This window comes from Schistocerca cancellata, chromosome 1 (assembly GCF_023864275.1).
Source record: "Schistocerca cancellata isolate TAMUIC-IGC-003103 chromosome 1, iqSchCanc2.1, whole genome shotgun sequence".
Classification (NCBI taxonomy): domain Eukaryota; kingdom Metazoa; phylum Arthropoda; class Insecta; order Orthoptera; family Acrididae; genus Schistocerca; species Schistocerca cancellata.
In genome coordinates this window covers 266,609,166-266,632,505 of record NC_064626.1, presented here as the reverse complement: position 1 = coordinate 266,632,505, position 23,340 = coordinate 266,609,166, and the positions used below count along the sequence as shown (strand labels likewise).

General features: G+C 37.6%; 1 protein-coding gene across 1 annotated transcript in view; it reads left to right on the top strand.

The window, feature by feature from the left end:
• LOC126170901 (alpha-mannosidase 2) overlaps positions 1–23,340 on the top strand; it is a 197,518-nt gene that overhangs the window by 56,092 nt on the left and 118,086 nt on the right. The window contains exons 4-7 of the mRNA XM_049920758.1: positions 8,550–8,697; positions 17,104–17,275; positions 17,352–17,492; positions 20,969–21,129. Of these exons, the coding sequence (XP_049776715.1) occupies positions 8,550–8,697; positions 17,104–17,275; positions 17,352–17,492; positions 20,969–21,129 (622 nt within the window). The remainder of the gene's footprint in view (positions 1–8,549; positions 8,698–17,103; positions 17,276–17,351; positions 17,493–20,968; positions 21,130–23,340) is intronic.

Sequence of the window (23,340 nt, the reverse complement as noted above, 5' to 3'; positions counted from 1 at the left end):
CTAAGGTAAGTCTTTCCGCTCCCGGGATTGGAATGACTCCTTACCCTCTCCCTTAAAACCCACATCCTTTCGTCTTTCCCTCTCCTTCCCTCTTTCCTGACGAAGCAACTGTTTGTTGCGAAAGCTTGAATTTTGTGTGTATGTTTGTGTTTGTTTGTGTGTCTATCGACCTGCCAGCACTTTTGTTTGGTAAGTCTCATCATCTTTGTTTTTAGATATATTTTTCCCATGTGGAATGTTTCCCTCTATTATATTCAAACAAATAAATTAAGTAGAGTAAATCGTGTATTATCAATCACGGGGTAGGTTCCTCGGAATGGAATGAGATACTGCCAAATTCTTTGGGTTTAAAGACCTTAACTAATAGTACCCTGGTAAATACAATTAACATTTAAAATTATAACTAAGAAAACAGATGCTAGGTGTCCTTTGCAAATCTGCAGTATTTCTATTCAGTGATAGTGAGAATACATTGAATGAGATTTGGCACAGCAAATAATATTTCACAAAATACTTAAGATTCTCATTTTACTGACTTTCTTACCAGTTTATACTCTCAAATCTGCACAGTCTCAGTCCATTAGCGTACAGCACCTCTACTATTGCTGTTTCTTATGTAACTGATAAAATTTCTTGTGTAACTGATAAACTGTGTTGGGATTTGCAGTGATCAGACCATGCAATCCCATTTTCTTTCCAGGCTCTGTCTCTCTTTAATTTTTTGCAATATGAGTATTGTGTGAACTTACGCGAGATGGCACAAAATATGCAGGGAAAGCACACAACATCCAAAGGACGCTATTGGATGACATTATTTCCTCTGTACTGTTATCCATTTTCACTAGATGACAGCTGTGTGCAATTAACTGACAGATACTATAATTTTTTGTGAACATGTAGCCGAAATATACTCGCCATTTTGCCCTTTGCTGATAGTGTTAATGATCACTTTTTTACATCTTGACATTTTTGCCACAGGGCTTAGAGTTTACCATTTCAGTGTCTGCATTGCACATCTTACTTGTCAGCCTACGAGCAGAACTAGGGCTATCCAGGAACATGCTGGCACTCTAGACACTAAAAGCATGAAAGTCTGAATGGGAGTAATTAATATGTAACATAATAAATCCTGCTTTGGTTTCTTAGGTAATAAATTTGGCATTTTTTAAATGGTTGTCACTGCTTGTTAGCATAACTTTTCCTTTTCTGGGGATCAACTTGTTGTTGTTTTAAAAAAGAGTAATTAGCATGATCTAAGATGACTCCTAAATGTGAAATTTCCTTTTTTTATTTTTGATGCATGTCTTAAGGCCCCCTGACACGACAAACAATTTGTCAAACTTTACTATGTTTGCCAAACAGTTGACCATGTACAGTGATGTTTGACATGTTGGTCAAGCACAGATCATGTTTGATGTGTTTCAGAGAAATTTTGATTGATCAAAAATTTGACAAGATGGTGGATGTTTTTTGTGTTGATGTTTTCCCACATATGTTTAGTTAAAAATAGTTTTATTGCAACTTATCTCAGTGTATCATGAGTTTCACAACTATGAAAACTATGATCAAGGGTAAGAACAAAATAGAACTGGCAATTACCAAAATGTTAGCTGTGTTGCATCTTTCCCAGCTATATTTTATACAGGAAGAGGTTAAGGAGAAAATTGATATTCTACTCATAACATACAAGTGAGAGTGCAATGGGTTTGCATGCTGTGGTATTTTATTGAACTGTTATAGGAGGACCAAGTGGAAGAGGAAAAAATTTCGCATACTTCATCTGCTTTTTTAGTGTGAGAACAAATTAACTCTAAAGTAGTTATGGAAAGTTTCGCTGTCCATCCACATAAACTTTGTGTAATCATCAAGTTCTGAGTGTAACATTTTCTTTAACAGGTTTTCATGTGTCTGTATTTTTCTCTCGTTTTAAACTATTCTCTGTACCAGTGTCTTTTTTACTACTTATTCCTTAAACGGAGTGCCAGAGCCAGTGTTAGAAATGCTTCGTCTGCGTTTGTTGCAATTCCCACTACTGGCCTGCACAAAAAGCATCTGCTTCAAAAGTAGGGTTAAATTGACAAACTTTGTGGGTAAGTGTACAGGTGTGCTTGAGACACGTGGCTAGATGAGACCAAATTTCACAAACAAATTTGCTCTTTTGCAAGATCTTCAACAAGTTATTAAAGGTTTCGTTGTTCATTTGAAGAAAGGTGTGATTATTGGGTTCTAAGACTAATATTTTCTTTAGTGGAGTTTCGTGGGTAAACCTGTCTCCCATTCTAAGCAATTCCCTGGATCAGCATATTTTCTTCTTCATCTTCTTCTTCCTCAATCACTGTGCCAAAGTCAATGTCGTAACTGCTTTGTCTGCATTTGTGGCCATTCTCAGTACTGTAAAAATACTCAAGAACACTAACAGGGCCTACTTCAGAGTGAAATTAAACTGATAAACTTTCTTTATACGTGTATGGGCTCTTCTGGCAAATCCACAGCTAGGAAAATGCGAATTTGACCAACAAGGTTTCTCATTTAATGGTCTTTATGGTTTGATTTCTAAATTCCTATACCCCTGTCCAGAGCTTATATCTTAATTTTTATTCCCCAGTTCCTCAATTTCCTTCTTCCTTCTAACCACTTCAGAAAATGAAATCAGATGCAAATGAAGGCTTCTATTATTCAAATGAAGTATTTAATATGATACCAAGTATCATCCATCGTGTTTTTCGATACTCCCTTCGGTCTTTTATTTCTCATGTACCATCTCAAATTACACATTAGCTGAGGATCTGGAGCAGTATTCTATAAGTGTGGGGCCCCATTCCTTTAGTTTTTCTGTGGTTTCCCAGTATCACTGCATGTAAATATTTGGATGGTTTGTAAATTGATCATGCTCGATACCTTCTTGTACGCTTCTCAAATTGAACTAGTGCACCTTCTATAAAGATATTGATGTAAGATGAACTTTAATGTGAACTTGAACCTTCTGTCCTTTTTATCAATTTTTGGAGTGATGTTAATTGTATTTGATCAATAAGTAGTTGCAAAATTGAAACCTGAAGAGAGCATTGTGATTGGCATTCACCCAACTGTGGGCACTAACAACAACAACAACAACAACAACATGAATCTACTCATTTTGAAGCCTATCATTAATTTACAATGCATTTTTCCAATCCATTTCCTTAATTTTGTGCTTTTGTTACCTACTTTATACAAGTTAAGTTTAGTTGTATGGATAGAATTAAAAAATAATGCGCTCATCAATGTTAACAATAACATGTATACATATCCTGTAAACTGACTTGTTTCACATCATTTCCACAAAAAAATCATTCAAATGATAAATGGAATATGTAAATAAATCACTAACATACCCTCTAGACTGTTAAATGTATGTGGTGTTATTAATGGATGTCTGGCTTTGGGCCGTACAATTTTATTTACATTTACCGACCCATACAGAGAACCCACTTAGAGCAGCTGCAACTGCTAATGACACCCAGCAATGTCCCATATTTTTCAAGCCAACCCTCTTTTGTTTGATGTGAGATAATGTGCTGTGGCTGTTGGCATTCACCTCAAATGAGGGACATGACAACATCCCAAGAACAGGATAACGTTACTGTTCACTTAAATGGAAGGGCTATAGATGATGAGTCACAGGTGAAAGATGTGTGTAAACATCGAGCGGGTACGCCTATGTACAAAGTGTGCCAACCACAAATAACATTGTCTTGTAGCATAACTTTGTTGTTTTATGATTGTGAGCCCATACCTATTCCTTCATTATGGCTTCAGCTAACACAGTGGTAAGTTGTGTTGTTATATGTCCAAGTTAGCAGCCATAATATAAAATAAACAATGAACTGCATGTCAAAAAATTTACATTCTGTGGAGAAAAAAAAAAAAAATTTCCAACCAGATTATGAGCTATGAGCATAATCCCAGTTGTTTACGGGATAATTAGTGATCGAATGAGCAGTTGACTGGGATCTGATGCTGCTGCGCTGTTTAATGCTTTGAGTGAGTCATTACTGTGAGGTAACACTTGTATGTGGCAACAGAGTTATGTATTGAAAGTTTCCCACAACGGAGGGGTATCAGTTGAGAGGCCAGACAAACGTGTGGTTCCTGAAGAGGTGCAGCAGCCTTTTCAGTAGTTGCAGGGGCAACAGTCTGAATGATTGTCTGATCTGGCCGTATAACACTAACCAAAGCCGCCTTGCTGTGCTGGTACTGCGAATGGCTGAAAGCAAGAGGAAACTACAGCCATAAATTTTCCCGAGGGCATGCAGCTTTACTGTAAGGTTAAATGATGATGGCGTTCTCTTGGGTAAAATATTCTGGAGGTAAAATAGTCCCCCATTCGGATCTCTGGGCGGGGACTACTCAGGAGAAAGAAAACTGGCATTCTACGGATCGGAGTGTGGAATGTCAGATCCCTTAATCGGGCAGGTAGGTTAGAAAATTTAAAAATGGAAATGGATAGGTAAAAGTTAGATATAGTGGGAATTAGTGAAGTTCGGTGGCAGGAGGAACAAGACTTTTGGTCAGGTGAATACAGGGTTATAAGTACAAAATCAAATAGTGGTAATGCAGGAGTAGGTTTAATAATGAATAAAAAAATAGGAGTGCAGGTAAGCTACTACAAACAGCATAGTGAACGCATTATTGCGGCCAAGATAGACACGAAGCCCATGCCTATATGCCAACTAGCTCTGCAGATGATGAAGAAATTGATGAAATGTATGATGAGATAAAAGAAATTATTCAGAAAGTGAAGGGAGACGAAAATTTAATAGTCATGGGTGACTGGAATTCGATAGTAGGAAAAGGGAGAGAAGGAAACATAGTAGGTGAATATGGATTGGGGGTAAGAAATGAAAGAGGAAGCCGTCTGGTAGAATTTTGCACAGAGCACAACTTAATCATAGCTAAGACTTGGTTCAAGAATCATAAAAGAACGTTGTATACATGCAAGAATCCTGGAGATACTAGAAGGTATCAGATAGATTATATAATGGTAAGACAGAGATTTAGGAACCAGGTTTTAAATTGTAAGACATTTCCCAGGGCAGATGTGGACTCTGACCACAATCTATTGGTTATGAACTGTAGAAACTGCAAAAAGGTGGGAATTGAAGGAGATGGGACCTGGATAAACTGACTAAACCAGACGTTGTACAGAGTTTCAGGGAGAGCATAAGGGAACAATTGACAGGAATGGGGGAAAGAAATACAGTTGAAGAAGAGTGGATGGCTCTGAGGGATGAAGCAGTGAAGGCAGCAGAGGATCAAGTAGGTAAAAAGACAAAGGCTAGTAGAAATCCTTGGGTTGTTGTTGTTGTGGTCTTCAGTCTTGAGACTGGTTTGATGCAGCTCTCCATGCTACTCTTGGGTAACAGAAGAAATATTGAATTTAATTGATGAAAGGAGAAAATATAAAAAATGTGGTAAATGAAGCAGGCAAAAATGAATACAAACGTCTCAAAAATGAAATTGACAGGAAGTTCAGAATGGCTAATCAGGGATGGCTAGAGGACAAATATAAGGACGTAAAGGCTAGGGGCAAGATAGATACTGCCTACAGGAAAATTAAAGAGACCTTTGGAGAAAAGAGAACCACTTGTATGAATATCAAGAGCTCAGTTGGAAAACCAGTTCTAAGCAAAGAAGGGAAAGCAGAAAGGTGGAAGGAGTAAATAGAGGGTCTATACAAGGGCGATGTTCTTGAGGACAATATGATGGAAATGGAAGAGGATGTAGGTGAAGATGAAATGGGAGATATGATACTGCGTGAAGAGCTTGACAGAGCACTGAAAGACCTGAGGCAAAACAAGGTCCTGGGAGTAGACAACATTCCATTAAAACTACTGACGGCCTTGGGAGAGCCAGGCCTGACATAACTCTACCATCTGGTGAGAAAGATGTATGAGACCCTCAGACTTCAAGAAGAATATAATAATTCCAATCCCAAAGAAAGCAGGTGTTGACAGATGTGAAAACTACTGAACTATCAGTTTAATAAGTCACAGCTGAAAAATACTAATGCGAATTCTTTACAGACGAATGAAAAAACTGGTAGAAGCCGACCTCGGGGAAGATCAGTATGGATTCCGTAGAAATGTTGGAACACGTGAGGCAATACTGACCTTATGACTTATCTTAGAAGAAAGATTAAGGAAAGGCAACTTAGATAATGCTTTTGACAATGTTGACTGAATAGTCTCTTTCAAATTCTGAAGGTGGCAGGAGTAAAATACAGGGAGCGAAAGGCTATTTACAATTTGTACAGAAACCAGATGGCAGTTATAAGAATCGAGGGGCATGAAAGGGAAGCAGTGGTTGGGAAGGGAGTGAGACAGGTTTGTAGCCTCTCCCAGATGTTTTGCAATCTGTATATTGAGCAAGCAGTAAAGGAAACAAAAGAAAAAATCAGAGTAGGTATTAAAATCCATGGAGAAGAAATAAAAAATTTGAGGTTCGCCGACCACATTGTAATTCTGTCAGACACAGCAAAGGACTTGGAAGAGCAGTTGAACGGAATGGAGTGTCTTGAAATGAGAATATAAGATGAACATCAACAAAAGTGAAATGAGGATAATGGAATGTAGTCGAATTAAGTCGGGTGATGCTGAGGGAATTAGATTAGGAAATGAGACACTTAAAGTGGTAAAGGAGTTTTGCTATTTGGGGAGCAAAGTAACTGATGATGGTCAAAGTAGAGAGGATATAAAATGTAGACTGGCAATGGCAAGGAAAGCGTTTCTGAAGAAGAGAAATTTGTTAACATCGAGTATAGATTTAAGTGTCAGGAAGTCACTTCTGAAAGTATTTATATGGAGTGTAGCCATGTATGAAAGTGAAATGTGGACGATAAATAGTTTAGACAAGAAGAGTATAGAAGCTTTAGAAATGTGGTGCTACAGAAGAATGCTGAAGATTAGATGGGTAGATCACGTAACTAATGAGGAGGTATTGAATAGAATAGGGGAGAAGAGAAATTTGTGGCACCACTTGACAAAAAGAAGTACAGTCACACTTGCACTAAGAATCATTGCAAATCTAGGGGAGAGACAAGTCAGTACGCTGACATATTTTGCATATTTTCATTTACTAATGTCATATGAAATAATGTTCGAGAGTAACCTGTCTTTAAGGGGGAAAAAATCTTCATTGCTCAAAATGTGCTGTGAGAATAGTATGTGGTGCTCACCTACAATAATCTCGTAGACATCTGTTTAAGAAGTTGGGCATTCTGCTTTACAGTATAGTAATTCCTTCATGAAGTTTTTTGTGAATAATCCACCGCAGTTCAAAAGGAACAATTATGTACAGCGTTACAATACAAGAAGAAAAAATGACACTCATTACTCCACATTAAGTTTGTATGTATCATAAAAATGGGTGCCCAATGCTGCAGCTAAAATTTTGAACACTTATAAAATGTCTGACAGACAACAAAGTAAGATTTGAAAACAAACTGAATAAGTCTCCTCTTGACAACTTGTTCCTTTCTGTAGAAGAATTTTTATTATTGTAATATGTAAAAGGTGGTAGGTACTACTATGTACTAAAATACACACACACACACACACACACACACACACACACACACACACACACACACACACACTTTTTTATGTTTAACATGTTGTTGTATTTACAAATTAATTTGTGATGTGAATCTAAAATGACTCATTCCACATTATGATGATTTATCATGCAAATGATCCATGGGACATAAAGCTATCACCTCCATACTTATACTGGGCATCCACATATAGCAAATTTAAGTGGTGTTTATTGGAATTTTTTGTTTTATTGTCAACTGCAATTTATGTTGTGATGATTTATCTACATACATCCCCTGTTAGTAATATTGTGTCCTATGTGGGTTGAGAGGACTGAAATCTTATGACAGAACAGACTATATTTACAAAGACTGACCATTTGTACCTATTCCAACTCTGTAAGTGATTTAAATGATGTCTTTTGGGTTAAAGGAAAGATCGTGATATCACAGAAGTTTCTATCACTGACAGGTAATGATAAACCTTGGTCAAGTTTCTGCTACAGATCTTTAGATGCATCCTTAATGTGACTGTTCAAATGGGCAATCTATCATTTTAACACTTTAAATGTGTTGTCATGATTTTAAAATAATGTAAAAATGATGTAATCTTCATGCTTCTTCCTTGTTCTTGCACTGAGATAGGTGGTTGTGTAGCCAAAGCACTGAAATTGCTCTTGAGAGGAAATTGACTGAAATGCATTTCTACCGATCCTTGTTAAGGTTTTGTGTGGTTACCATAAATCAGTTAATGCAAATGCCAATGTGATTCTCATGAATGGGCTGTCCTTGCACATTCTGAGCTAGTGTTCTGTCTTGAGCCTCATCATTGATGGGATGCTAAATCATTTCATTCCTTTTTTGGTTCCTATTGGTACAGTTTCTGTATAATACTGTATTTATGTCGTACTTCTGTGTGTTTTTTAAATAAGTTGACTATTATACGAGTCTAGTGATGTAAGTTCTTTTGTTTTAGCTTTTAGATCTGTATGAAAAACTGCCTTTTGATAATGTGGATGGAGGAGCGTGGAAACAAGGTTGGAATATAGTGTACGATCCAACTCAGTGGACTGAGTCAAACAAACTGAAAGTTTTTGTTGTTCCTCACTCACACAATGATCCAGGTAAGTTCGGGCCTTAAGTGACACAATATATGCCCTGAGGAGGACTCAGCTAAAGCAACCTCTGACAATAGCTTCTGTGTATTCTTCCAGTGCTGTCTAATTTCTTAGAATATATAGTCCATGACCAGCTTAACAACTACATAGAAATGAATAAATTACTAGACAAATACTAACCATTATTCCACAGTCACAATCGTGCACCCTCTACAATAATAAAAAGAGCAGACGACCTGTGAAAAGACACGTGATGGCTTTCATACTATTTCAGGGTTGCCACAAGGTCTGGAAATCAGGGAATGTCAGGGAATTTCAAATGTATCAGGGAAATTTGAAAGAAACACTTTGAAAAATCTTGTTTTTGTCTCAGTAAATGAAATGGTTTAGTTACTGAGATGTTGTCCATTGTTGCTGGCTGGGCGCAGCTGAGTACTTGCACTGCTTCCCGACTCCCTCATTCTTACTGCTTCTACCCTTCCTACCACTCCCCTCAGCTTGTAGTCAGTGGAGGTGTGAGGAGTGGTTTGTTTGGATCTCATTCTTAGAGATTGTTGACAGTGACTGTAGACGGTGGACATGTGTGCATGCGTAATGTCTGATTGATTGTGTAAATGTGTCTGATTGATTGTATGAATGTGTGCGCTCTCATTTTCTGACAAAGGCTATGGCCGAAAATTTTGTTGTGAGAGTGTGAGTGTCTTTTCTACATGCCTGTCTGCAGCTCAGCAGTCATCTTTACAGTGAGTTGCTACCTATCCTCACTAGTACTGATTCTCAGAGTATTTCCGCGAGTTATCTGTTACATGAATTGATCAGTGCGGCCTCATCTCATCAATGTGCTATATGTGACACGTGAATAGCTGGCCACATGAATGGACTTCCATGATAGGTCGAAACCACAGGCCATTTCTTTGGGTTTCTCTAATGGATCGGGCCTGCTGATTTGAAGCCTATTGTTTTCCACTAATGTGCAAGCCTTGCCCTTCGAACCTAGTCTCACAGATATGCCTGCAGGCTGGGTCTGTTTGTGTGTGGCATGATGTGGTGGATTCGTGGTTTATCCAAGGACCCACGACTGCGGTGCTTCTCAGCAGGCCAGAGGCCACGGGTGATGGATTTCAGGAATTGTGACTGTCTCACCACAAGTATGTTGTACAGTGCAGCATTTTATGGACTTTTTTATTCTAGTACATTTTGGCACTTCCAAAATAATTTATATATTAGACAGTATGGACGTAATAATAATAATATAATAATAATAAATAATAAAGATTTTATTGTCTTTAGGCCATTACAGCAATTGACAATTGACAATAAGAAGAAGAAAATTGTTGCAGCTGCTGGTGGTTTGTACGCTATGTACTCACATATTTCTTAAAAGAAAAATCACACAATACCTTTAAAATAGTGGACATAACACAGTGAATAGTAACTGACAATAACAAACATAGTAGAACCATCATTTTATTGGTGCTCGCTGATAGTGCTGGTTTACACAACTCTTCCCTTCCTTACACGCTTCTTCAAGAGGCCTTTCTTTTTCTGAGGTTATTTCTGAAATCAGTGGAGGTATAATAAATCTGTCTTGCTACTCCAAGGAAATGCATATTTTTGTCTCCAAACTTGTTTTATTTTATTGAAATAAAATAGCAACAGTGGTATAATGAAACACCTATACCATTTGGCTTGGCTTCTCCATCTAAAATCAGTTCATTACAAAAGCTGTTGATGTTAGTACTTAAGATTTTTGCTCACATGGGGGAGAAATACAGTAGTTCTTATTTTTTTGTCTGATCATGTCTTTACTTACCCTTGAGATCTCAAAATTTGCCAGAGAAAAATGCTAAGAAGCTTGTCTGGAAATCAGGGCAATTTCAGAGAATTTCACTTGGGAAAGATTGTGGCAACCCTATATTTAAATATTAGTGAAGACTTTGATATTGTTGACTTTTTTACTTGCCAGAATTGATGGGCTAAATTTGTCTCTGACTGCAGTAAAATGATTTTTCTCGTATTTGAAACTCTTCCAATAGTATGTGATGTCTGGGTGTACAAAATCATAGTGTAGGCAGATAGTATCAGGTGTCCTCCAGGGTTTGTTGTTGGAATGAATACTCTTTTATTTGTTGCTCAATGAACAGTCATCAGTTATATCATACTCTAAAATACCTACCACATGTGTACATTGATCTCTAGTTGTATTTAAGTGCAAAATCTAGTTAACTGCAGAATATCCATGTTGACCAGTATAAATTTTTGCAATTGGCACAGACTACAGTGTTGAAAAACAGTCCATCCTAATCTCAAATGGTTCCAGTTGGTCATTGTATGCTTTTTGATGCAAAATATTTAGGAATCCATCCCGTCTATAGTCCTAAATGAGACAAACATAAATTTATTTCCTTCAGTGAAGACTAGATTTTTTGTCTGATATATTCTTAAAGTGGGCTGACCTTGTAAGAGACCATCTGCATTTCTGCATGCAGTGAAAAAGATGTGAAAAGCTCTTCATTTTGGACCTGAAAAAACAAAAACAAAACAAAAAAAAAGAAATTTGTACAATTTCTTCTGTTTCCGTCTGTTGGTTACAGCAATCCTATCCTATGAAGTCTTTCCCTGGAGAACTTAGAGGGCTAAAAATTTGTGATGAATGCCTGCGTACAGTATGTTTATGAATATACCGCCTTGATTATATTTCACCATTGAAAGCGCAGTTATCCTTGCTAAATTCTGAAAGTTATCACAGGGTCTGTCCTCTTTACCATCGGATCAGTGTGTACTGTTGCTATTTCCTCTCATGGGTTGTAACACTCTTATTTGAATAACACAGTGGAATACAAATTCCCATCAAAGCAGGATCCTTTCTGTCTGTTTCTGCCACACAACTATCTTCTCTAAATCCTTTTCTGTTGTAGGTATTGAAGGAACGTGAATTAGAAACTATCTCCTTCACAATATCAGAGAAGTGAGCCACATCTATAGCTTCAAAAGGCAGTGTATGACTTATCTCCTAAAGCAACAGTAATGTACACCCTTCATTTTGATTACATTCTTAACATTACCTTTCTTTTGATTGCATTCTTAACACCATCTTCCCTCCTTCCATGTCAAACCTATTCAAGGTGGTGTGGTGTGAAGTAGCAAGGGCCAGTTTACTATGTGACACACCAGCCAGTAGAATCTGTCTGTAGCATGTACTTGAGGTTGTGAGTAAAGCGTTATCATTGATTTTCATGTTAGTTATGTTGACAACGTGCAACTGTTAAGTGCAATGTGAGACCATAAAGCAAACATGAGGAGTATTATTAGTGAGAGTTTTCTGAGCATATAAATTTTTCTAGGAAGAGGCAGAAGCAGAAATAGTGGCCCAATGTGGTGCTTAACCTTTCATTTCTAATTGCCACAGGAGTCAGTGGCTGTGGTGTTGGACACACACACACACACACACACACACACACACACACACACACACACACACACCTCGCACATCCAACTGCACTCTCAAGCAACTGCAACCACACTGTGAGCAGCAGCAGCAGCAGCAGCAGCAGCAGTGTGTGATGGGAGTGGCGATAGGGTGAAGCTAAGGAGGAGGCAGGGGTGGGGAGGGGGAGGGATAGTGATAGGGGTGGCAGACACTCCTCCTCTACCATTCTGCCCACTCCACCCTTCTCCTTACCGCCACCCAGTCGCCACTTCAATCATGCACTGGTGCTGCTGTTCGCAGTGTGATTTCAGTTGCCTGTGGCTGCAGTTGTGTGTGTGAGGTGCGTTCTTGCACGTGCATGGTTTGCAGGAGAGCTTCTGTAAAGTTTGGAAGGTAGGAGACGAGGTACTGGCAGAAGTAGAGCTGTGAGGAGGGGACGCGAGTTGTGCTTGGGTAGCTCAGATGGTAGAGCACTTGCCCGCGAAAGGCAAAGATCCCGAGTTTGAGTCTCGGTCCAGCACACAGTTTTAATCAGCCAGGAAGTTTCGTATCAGTGCACTCTGCTGCAGAGTGAAAATTTCATTCTGATGCATGGTGTGTGTGTGTGTGTGTGTGTGTGTGTGTGTGTGTGTGTGTGTGTGTGTGTGTGTGTGTGTGTCTGTGTGTCTGTGTGTGTTTGGCGAAGGCCTTACTGGCTGAAAGCTTTATTTATTTGTGACAGTCTTTTTGTTGTGCCTATCTGTGGCTCAGCAACTCCACTATACAGTGAGTGGCAACTTTCCTTTTCATAATATTGTTACATTCCATCCTGGATTTTCCATTATCTAAATGTTGGCAACATAGATATGAACTTAAAGTGGACCCCGTTACATAAATACACAGACAGACAGAAATTTGTACACCACCACAACTTTTAATAAATGAGTGGCAACTTTCCTTTTCATAATACTGCCAACATGTACAGCTCTTTCAGAAAACACAAGGGTGGATGTTATGCTTCTTATATTCTGGTATTCTAAAAGTGTGTGACATTCCCAGTCAGGTTCCCCAAAGAGTGATTCCATATCAAATCACCCAATAAAAAATAAATTTTACACCCACCTCCTTAGATTTTCATGAAATTTGGCTCAAATGGTTCTAATACCATCCTGACAACACCTGCAAAATTTTTTTGCTGTATCTCTTATAGTTTTTTTATAAATTTTTAAAGCTTTTTATGTTTTGCGTTTTCCGAACCTTCGGAATTGGTAAATTTAATTTGTATTCAAAACTTTAAAATTGCTTATCTTAAAAACTCTTTTAGATAACATCATGAATTTTTGCAGCAAGTTTATTTATTATACATATTTAAAGATAAAAATGATACTATTAAAATATATTAATATTTTCTATGAAAAAAATATATATGTTTTTTTTAACGGTTGTTTTGTTTTATAAGAATTGCAATATCTAGAGTCTCAGACCTGATAGAGTGCTCAAATTTGTTTTAATTTACTCTTAAACATATAGGCTACTTGATAAAACAAAAACAATGATGGCTTTTTAACATGTTTATTAATTATAGTAGATTACATTAGCATTTTGTACAAAGATAGTGTACTTACGACACTTATGTATAGCCCAACTGACTGCTTGAAACATTGAATTTTTGAGTAGTTTTTTCTTTTTAATAAACATTAATGCTGATTCAAACTGTTTTTCCACTTCATCCAAGAGCTTTCAGTTCTTTTGATACAGTCTTTTTTGAAGTAATACATTCTTCCAGTGCCGCTTGATTGAGGTGCGTCTACTACACAGACTATGTGCTCCAAAGGCACTATGCTAGAATCTTCTCTTTCAGGCCAATAAAATGATGCAGCTGGTCCTGAAGGATGTAGAAATAGAATTTCTGCATCTTCTTCATCATTGAATATTGTTTTTACCAGTCCATAGTACCAGTTACCATCATAATTTGCAGCCACATAGCTATTTATGGATGGTTCAACACGAGCCCAATCAGAAGAAGAATGGAAAGAAAAGACAAAGGAGGGTTTTACACTATCTGTAGTCCTTCTAATTTCAGGGTTGTTTGCTCGAAGTGGTTTGAAGTTATGAAAACTTCTTGTTCCAGGAATGGTTCGGGTTGCTGAAAAATGTTTTTCTAGTTTTAACCGTAGCAAATCAGCTTCTTTTTTGTCAATAAAGTGAAAATGAATGTTTTCAATATTTTTTTCACAAAACTTTTACACATCGATTGCTGTCATTATTTGTTCTTCGTCTGAAAGCTGTAGACTGGCTTTTCTTAAAATTCTTGTAATAGTTCCTCCGGGCCATCACAAATTGACTTCCCATGACTTGTTGCAAAAAAAAGAGTGTTGGGCCTTCAAATTAAAGTCTCTCAAGTGTTCAGTCAGATTTTTAAAACTGTTTCTATTTTTGTACTGCCCAGCACAACCATCTGTAAAGCAGTGAACTGAGTCAATGTCAGTATGATGTAATGACAGCCACTTTGTAATTTCTTTTTTTACAAAGTTAACAAAACCAGTGTCATGTTCTTGGTCGTCACTAATAAAACAGTGGTCGGAAACAAAAACATTGTTTTCCTCATTTCTTAGAAAAACTCCAACTGGGTGTAGAGTACAACCACCTCTATTCCAGTGGTAACTTTGGATCTCATTTTGTATAACAAAGGAATAATTTTCACTGAAATCCATCACAATAATTGCTGTTTTGGGTGGTGGGTCTTCTTTCAATCTTTTAAAGGCTGCTGATTGGGATTTTGCTATAAACGAGTGCGGGGTGAACTTTTCCAATGACCTAACCAAAAAAGAAATGTAGTCTTCAACACTGATAGACTGTTTGATCATTTCTGCACTGTCTGTTTTTCAGTTAAGTACTCAGTTAGTGCAGTATTTGCAGGACAGCTGTCGCAAAGATGTAGCGTGCAGTTTTGGTTTTCCGTGTTGCACACAAGCATCTTAATTAGGTCTTTATAAGATTCTTCAATTTTCATAGCATCCAGTAATAGTTTAACATTCTGGTGGATACTGCATACACATACAGTGTGTGTGCCTGCAGCACCAGCAAGGATACACCATTTAGGTCTCAAGAAACAAAATTTTGAAAATCCTACTTCTACCTCGGGATTCTCCCATTTGAAAGAATACTAGAGTTCTCTCAAGTTACGGTACACAAAATGAGTCTTTTTTGCATGTACACATTTTTTTGAACACTTACTTTCTCTTTTGTTCCAGGTAGCACTCTGGAACTTTCATCCTTTTCATAAAAATCTGTTACAAGTCTTACTGTATTTTCAGAAAGAGTTTTACCTTTTTTTGGGCCAGGAGTTTCCAAAATACCCTTTTCAGATTTTAGCCTTCTAGCTTGTTGCACCATGTACTCACTTACATTAAATTCTTTCATCACTTTATTTCGACTCCAAGAATCTGGAGCCAAGGTCAGAATCTGGATTTTTCTAGACCTCCCAACGGATGAAGTCTTCTCTTTCATAAGAGAAATCATTACATCAAAATCCTTTGCTTTCTCAACCACATTTGTATCTTCTTCGTCATCATCAGAACTTGGTGCATCATATTTTAATGCTTTTGAAACCGCCTTTTTTGCCGTCTTTTCAATACTGCTAACCTTCATTTTAAAATAAGACCCTTTACTTTGTTCTGACAAGCCATGAAGCTTTATCGGTGCTGAACCTAAATTATCAAGAGCAATGTTTGTTTGTACGAGGGATTCATTTCTGGATTCCAATGATTCTAATTCAACCATGGCTTCATCATCTGTTTCACTTTCATTGACTTCAACTCTTAATTTTTCCTCACAAAAGTTACGGCATGTTGAGCAAAGCTTTTGTCCAGGTTTTATGCTAATATTTTTTGTCAGTAATTGTTTAGAAAGATCCAAGCCTACACTTCTCAACGATTTTTTGATGGGCTTTTTGTGTTTTTTTAGTGGGTCTACACATGTTGTTTGATACTTTTCAAAAACATTTAAAAAGTAGTAGCTATGGTGTGAACATATATTATTAAATTCACACAGATTAATTCCAGATCGTAAGTGGATCAAATCTTTTTCTTCCTCTCTCAATTCAGATACTGATTGTAACTTTTTTGAAGGTGTGTTGGTTGTTTGGAAACAGTCAGATTTTTTAAATAACCCTACGCTACGGTTTGAATATCTGACATACTGATTTCACTTTTGGTCTGATTACTGTTCTGGTTACTGAGGAGATTTGAACCAACGCACAAATAACCACATTCGGTTTGTATTCCATTACACTACCAACTGTGTTACTCATTCAGTGCTGGTTTATCAACTGCAGTAAATAAGTGCAGAGAAAACTTCAAAGCTGGTTATCTCCATAAATTTATGAAAAACATTAAGAACAGTCTATTTCTCGGCACTTTTTACCATGATCCACTACGGAATAGAAAGCGGCCTCAGCCATTTTCATACTGCACATTAACAGCGCGACAATCAGAGCACAATGCTGCAGAGGCTGTGACTGTACACGATTTTTGAAATAAAAACTACATAACTAAACCGTAATTGAGAAAAATGTTGATGGCTGTTAATACATTTGAGTATTCTAAAGTTCCATTTAACGTAACTTAGTAATAAGATATCTAATAAGTAAGTAGGACCTACTTTCAAGAGCATAACAATCCCAGTGTACTTGTGCTACGGCTTCTGAGCAATCATCGCATTTGTGTTTGTTTACATCAGGTTTATTCTTATGATGAACGGATCATAGTACAATGAGTATTTGAGATCTGAAATACTTTTATCAATTCAGAACATGCTTGAAAGAGTACTGAAAAACTTTGTAAAGATAGACAGAAAGAATGTACATTGATTAATCTGCAGACTTTGGTCTTTCTTATATGGAGCAGATGTATCAGCTGTCTATAATTTTCCTGATATTCTAACCAAGTATCATAGTTCTTGCAAAATTCTTGATTCTTATATCATTGCATTTGGTGTTTCAGGATGGATTAAAACGTTTGAAGATTATTATCAGGGACAGACTCGAAGCATTTTAAACAACATGGTGAAAAAACTGGGAGAAGATAAGCGCCGTAAATTTATATGGGCTGAAGTTTCATTTTTCCAATTGTGGTGGAATGAAATAACGCCTGATATACAAGAAGAAGTGAAAAGGTATGTTTTTAGTGTTTTAGTATCGCATTTTGAAACTTAAGTTACAAATTACATTTGGCCTCTCTTTCTCTTTCAGACTGATTGAAAATGGTCAACTAGAAATTGTGACTGGTGGATGGGTTATGAATGATGAAGCCAATACCCATTATTTTTCTATGTTGGGGCAGATGATTGATGGGCATAATTGGCTGGAATATAATCTTAATATAAAACCCAAGTAAGTGATATTTATTATATGGTCAATACCCAAAGACTTGTGTGTTGGATGCATAAACTGTATCACTATCATAAGCCATTCAGTATCTGCTTCTGGACAAAGATCTTCTTTAAACTTTTCCATCTGTCAGTATTCATGTTGCTCCTGCTCATTGTAAATTATTTTAGTCACAGTATAATTTAGTTTCAGCTGTACATTCATGCCTACTCTTCCATTTGATTTTGAAATGTATTCCCAATCTAGGCAAGCAGTACAGTGCAAAATTATAATTTAAGTTTGTTTCATTAACAAGTGTTCAGTATTTGTTTTCCCAGGGTAAGAATATGAAAATTGCTGAGAACAGTTTATTTTATAAGGAATGTTATTGCTTGAGATGCTTCTTTCAATTCTGATTTTTTTTCTTGCTCTGGGTGAGGTATAATAGAAGCTGTAGCAATGGCGTATGTACTAATGCAGATTGAAAAAATGTCGTTTCTCAAGAGCAATTAGCACAGGTTTGGTTGAAGCACAGTCAACAGATTTTTTAAAGTGCTAGAATCCCAGATAAAATGGTAATTTATATCCACAACTTGGAACTGGTCTGTGCTTTGTAAATGTCTAAATCAATTTTTCAGTGGCCTGATTAAGATATTTTTTTTTTTATACTACATTGGTGATAAGTTTAGTGAGTCACAGAGAAGAGACTTTCGTGTCTATAACTCTTTCACACTAGTCTGTCTCCTTTCTTCTGAAGTAAAATAAGTATAGCATTGATGCAGTTATGGGGACGTGCTTCCTCCAGTGTTACAAAGGTGACTTCAAAAACTAAGTTACACGATATTATGCCAGGCCAACTAACTTTTATTCACTGCTGTCCTACACTACAAAGTGACTCACATACGTGATGCTATTTTTCAACAATGTCATTATGTCTCTGTAAACAGTGGTTGGAACATTCCTCCCACATGCCAGCACTATTTTGACAAATTTAAGCAGAATCTCAAGGAAACTTTATGTCAAAGTAATCTTCTACCCACCTACAGAGACTTGTGCTCTTCGCAGCTTGCCGGAGGATGATCTGGGATTGTGGAGGGCTGGAATCTACAAGTACCTTGCCAGCGTGGCAAAGTCTACATGGATCAGACCATGCACACCATGCATGGAAGGTGCGCTGAATGTGATTTCACAGCCCTGCAAGTCAGCAGTAGCCAACCATAGTATCTCCACAGGACATTCCATGGATTATTATGCCACAGGAATTTGACCCTGATGAGATCCTTCTAGGATGCACTTAAAGAAAAGAATCTGTGGAAATAAGTGTGGTGGAAGAGCTTATTAATCATGATGGTGGCTTTCTTCTGGGTAAGGTGTGGGATGTTGTGATTGCTCTATCTTCGGAAAGAAAACATTTTATAGCAGATGACATGCCCAGTGAAAGTTAATTTTAAGAATGTGACATCTGAATTTTAACTCTACAGGCCTGCATTCTGACAGAGAGGATACATGTAGGATCACCGTTATGCATGCACCTATGTGCCAATCTGGAGCAATACTTGGAGGGAGCCTGAAACTTGACAGAGGCCACTCATGTATGGCTGCCTTCTTGCATTTGTGTCCGCTTTCCTGAAGAATGGTAGCTGCCTGTTCAGTAATTTCAGGTCCAACAGTCTGGATGATTGACTGATATGTCCATGTAACATCACTCACCATGGCATTGCTACGTTGGTACTGCGAATAGTTGAAATAGCCATCTCCAGTGCAAAAAGCTTACCTGATGATGGCTGAATGGTTAACTCCACACTAGTGTATGGGATTGTTCCTATATCTAGGTCTATTACAGGAATATGAGCCATGAGTGAGGCAAGGGTTTGGGAGCAGGGGTAGAGTGGGGATGGACAAGGACATTGCGTAGGTTCGTAGGAAGGGTGGGCAAGATAGTGGATATGTTATTCAGGGCATGACGAGAGGTAGTTAGAACCCTGGCAGAGAATATGACTCAGCTGCTGCAGCCCTGGTGTCATTGAGTCGTGAGAGGAGGGCTCCTTCATGGCTGCACAGTGGGTATGTGGGAGATGGCAGGGGACTGAAGTGACAAGGTAAGGGAGATTGGTTTTTGAACAAGGTTGGGAGCACCTCCCAACCTTGCTGTTGAGGGCTCAGTGAAACCTGTGGTATATTTAGAGGGCGACTACTCATCACTATAGATAAGATTACCATGGGCGGCTAGGATGTATGGAATGGACTTCTTTGTGTGGACTGGGTGGCAGCTGTTGAAGTAGAGGTATTGTTAGTGGATGGTATGTTTCATGTGGACAGAGGTACAGATGTAACCATCCTTGAGGTGGAGGTCAACATCATAGAAGGTGATTTGTTGATTTGAGGAGGACCAGCTGAAGTGAATGGAAGAGATGATGTTGAGGTTCTAGAGAAAAGTGGATAGGGTGTCCTCATCCTTGGTCCAGGTCACAAAGATACCATCAGTGAATCTGAACTACATGAGGGGTTTGTGAATCATGGTGGTTAGTAAGGATTCCTCTAGATGGCACATTAATAGATTGGTGTAGGATGCTGCCATGCAAGTGTCCATTGTTGTACCTTGGATTTGTTTGCAGGATATTCCTTCAAAGAAGAAGTAATTGTTGGTGAGGATGTAGTTGGTCATGGTGACTAGGAAGGTGCTTGTAGGTTTGGAGTCATTTGGGCATTAGGAAAGGTAGTGTTCAGCAGTAGTAACACCATGGGCATTGGGCATGTTAATGTAGAGGGAGGTGGAACAGTAGTGAAGTGCGGGGTGCCAGGTGGTAATGGAACAGGAATTGTGGAGAGTCTGTGGAGGAAATGGTTGGCATCTTTTGTATAGGAGGGAAGGTTATGGGTAACAGGCTGAAGTTGTTGGTCCACAAGAGCAGAGATTTCCTGAGTGGGGCACAGTAACTCGTCACGGTGTGGAGTCGGAGGTGGTTGGGTTTATGGATTTCAGGAAACATGTGGAAGATAGGAGTGTTGTGAGTGGTAGGGGTTAGGAAAGAGATAGACTCAGGGGAGAGGTTCTGGGATGGGCCTGAGAATTTGAGGAGAGGCTGCACATCCTACTGGATTTTTGTTATGGGGTCACTGTGGCAAAGTTTGTAGATAGACGAATCACTTACTAGTAAAACAAGAGTTGAAGAGAGCCAATAAGAATCATAAAATAAACAGGTGTGTGTTGAAATGTTTCCCCAAGTAACTTGAATATAATGGGGGGGGGGGGGGGGGGGGGGTCATGTAAACTTTAAATAGTGATCGTCATTCATATTACTTCTTCAATTTATGTGCACTGACAGTAGACTGTGTGTAGTCCATTTCTTCTTCTAACACATAACATGCAATAACTTAAAATAAGTTCTTGTGAATTAGCACTTCCTTGCACCAGTCCCTTCTTTTTTTATTATTTTTCATATTAAATCTTGCAACAACTGTACACAAATGAGTTTGTGACTGTGGATTATTATTTACAGCAACAGCTGGTCCATTGATCCATTTGGACACTCTCCAGTCATGGCCTACCTCTTAAAGAAAATGGGGTTTTCAAATCTCCTCATCCAGCGTGTCCATTACTCTGTCAAGAAACATTTAGCACGCAACAAACAATTGGAATTTCGCTGGAGGCAACTATGGGGTATGTTACAGTGTTAATATTTATTCAATACTAGAGTAATGTAATTAGCAAGTAGTGATGTCTTCTCAGCTTTCACCATCTGCATACAAAGACCGATAATTTTTGTGTAAGCTATGTGACGATGAAAATTGCTTCTATTTACAGAAAAGCAGAATGATTTGTAGCTAATTTTTGTGGTGGGTTATGCCAGAACTAATTTATTTGATGTAATGCTGCAAAAAGTGACTGATTTAGTAGAAATGAGATTGTTTGTAAACAGTTTTTGATGTTGCTAAGCAACAGTCATACAATAACTTTTTTAAATGAACACAACACCATTTGACTGTACTGACATTTATTTAATTACGATCCAGGTTTTGCCCTTTTATGCCATTTTCAAGTGATTGAGTTTATGTTATTAACATATATTGAAGCACATCAAGCTCAAAACCTGTTTTTATTAAATATGACATGCTCCCACTGTTATTTACTGATTTTACATGATAATGATTTTACATTTGTGGGGAGGAGATTTTCCTTAATTTATAGCCAATTTTGAGCTTGATGTCCAGCAATGTATGTTAATGGCATAAACTCTGTCACTTGAAACTGGCATAAAAGGCTGCAGCCTGGGCTGTAATGAAATAAACAACGGCACAGTCAAATGGTGGTGAGATCATTTAAAATTAAAAAAAAAGAGATTGTTTGTTTGTATTCTTCGAAGTAATGTTCATTTCCTAAAAAGAGCATATAAATCAGTAGAAAAAAGAAATAGACAGGTTGAGGAAATTTACAAATTCTAGTTGTATTCCAGACCTTGAAGCCTAGAAAGATTTTCTTGTAGTGATTATCTAATGGGGACACCACAAAAATGTGAAATCAAATGGAGCAGATGACACATTAGTATACACAATGAAGTATACACTTTATTTTTGTGTGAGGTGTTAGATTTAATTGTTTCCAGTTGATGTAATGCAGAAGCTTATGAAAAAGTTTGGTTGGTCATTTGCATGATTTTCATTCAAAGACGAACATATCATACATGATATTTTTGTGAATATGGTACATGGCACCCATTCACACATTACTGAGTAGCACATGAGTTTAAATTTGATAAGAATGAATATCTTACTGTGAATTCACTCTGAGAAAACTCTTCATGGGTTGAATCATTGGGGTGGCTGAATTGATGAAAATCAAATGACTAGTATTGAATCCTACCTGGCCACTGCTAGTGTTAAATAATAGACAACACCGTTTCAGTGCTTCTCCATCTACAAAAGTGGAAGTAATTTGTGCTAAGTTAATGAGCACTGAAATGCTGTGTGAAATTAAATTTTAAACTGTTTTGTAAGGAATTGCCAAATGAAAACAAGACAGTTGGATAAAAGTAAACTACTTATTATTTCAAAAGTAATTGCCATAGTTGTCAATACATTTATCTCACTGTAAGACAAGATGGTAAGTGACTTCATGGAAAACTGTTGCGTATGGAACAGTGATTGTACCTAAGCATGTACCGCTTTGTCTTAATTAAATCCAAGCCATGACTATCTCTCCTCAGGGCTCAAAAAAATATGAAACTGCATGGAGAGAGATCAGGACTGCATGGATGAAGTGTATGGGCTTCCCAGCAAAACTTCTGCAGTTTAGTCAAAAACACCTTGGCAACATGTTAACCCATTAAGAAGACAGTTGCCTGTTGCCTTAACTGGTAGCAATTTGAAAGCATTTAAATCTGGTGAACATATATAGATTTACATAGATTCTGCTAGTTCCATCAGCCACTACACTGAGAGTCATCTTAGAGTGTGCATGTAATAGTCTTTGATACTATTCATGTAACTAGTGCTACACTTAAATTTAGGTCTTTTTTTTCATAAGCCATCAGTTTTTAATTAAAAATTTGTTTATGGAATAGAGTGAGTTATTCAGATAAAATTATGTTTGGATATACTTAACATTTGCTTTGCCGCTTGTAAGACATTTTATGTTTTTGGATGAATAATGAAAGATTTTTATAATTGCACTTTGAACTCCTTTCTGAACCACAGATAACTTGAATAATAAGTAATTAAAGTTCATGCTTTCTTCTAGTATGTAGTTGCTAGTATGTAGTTGTGGACACCACTATTCTTCGATTGTGATGTATTACTTATGACGAATTATTTTAGTGAATATACGTGTTATTAAGGTGTAGTGAAAATGCCTAACTTGTTGAAAAGGCATCTG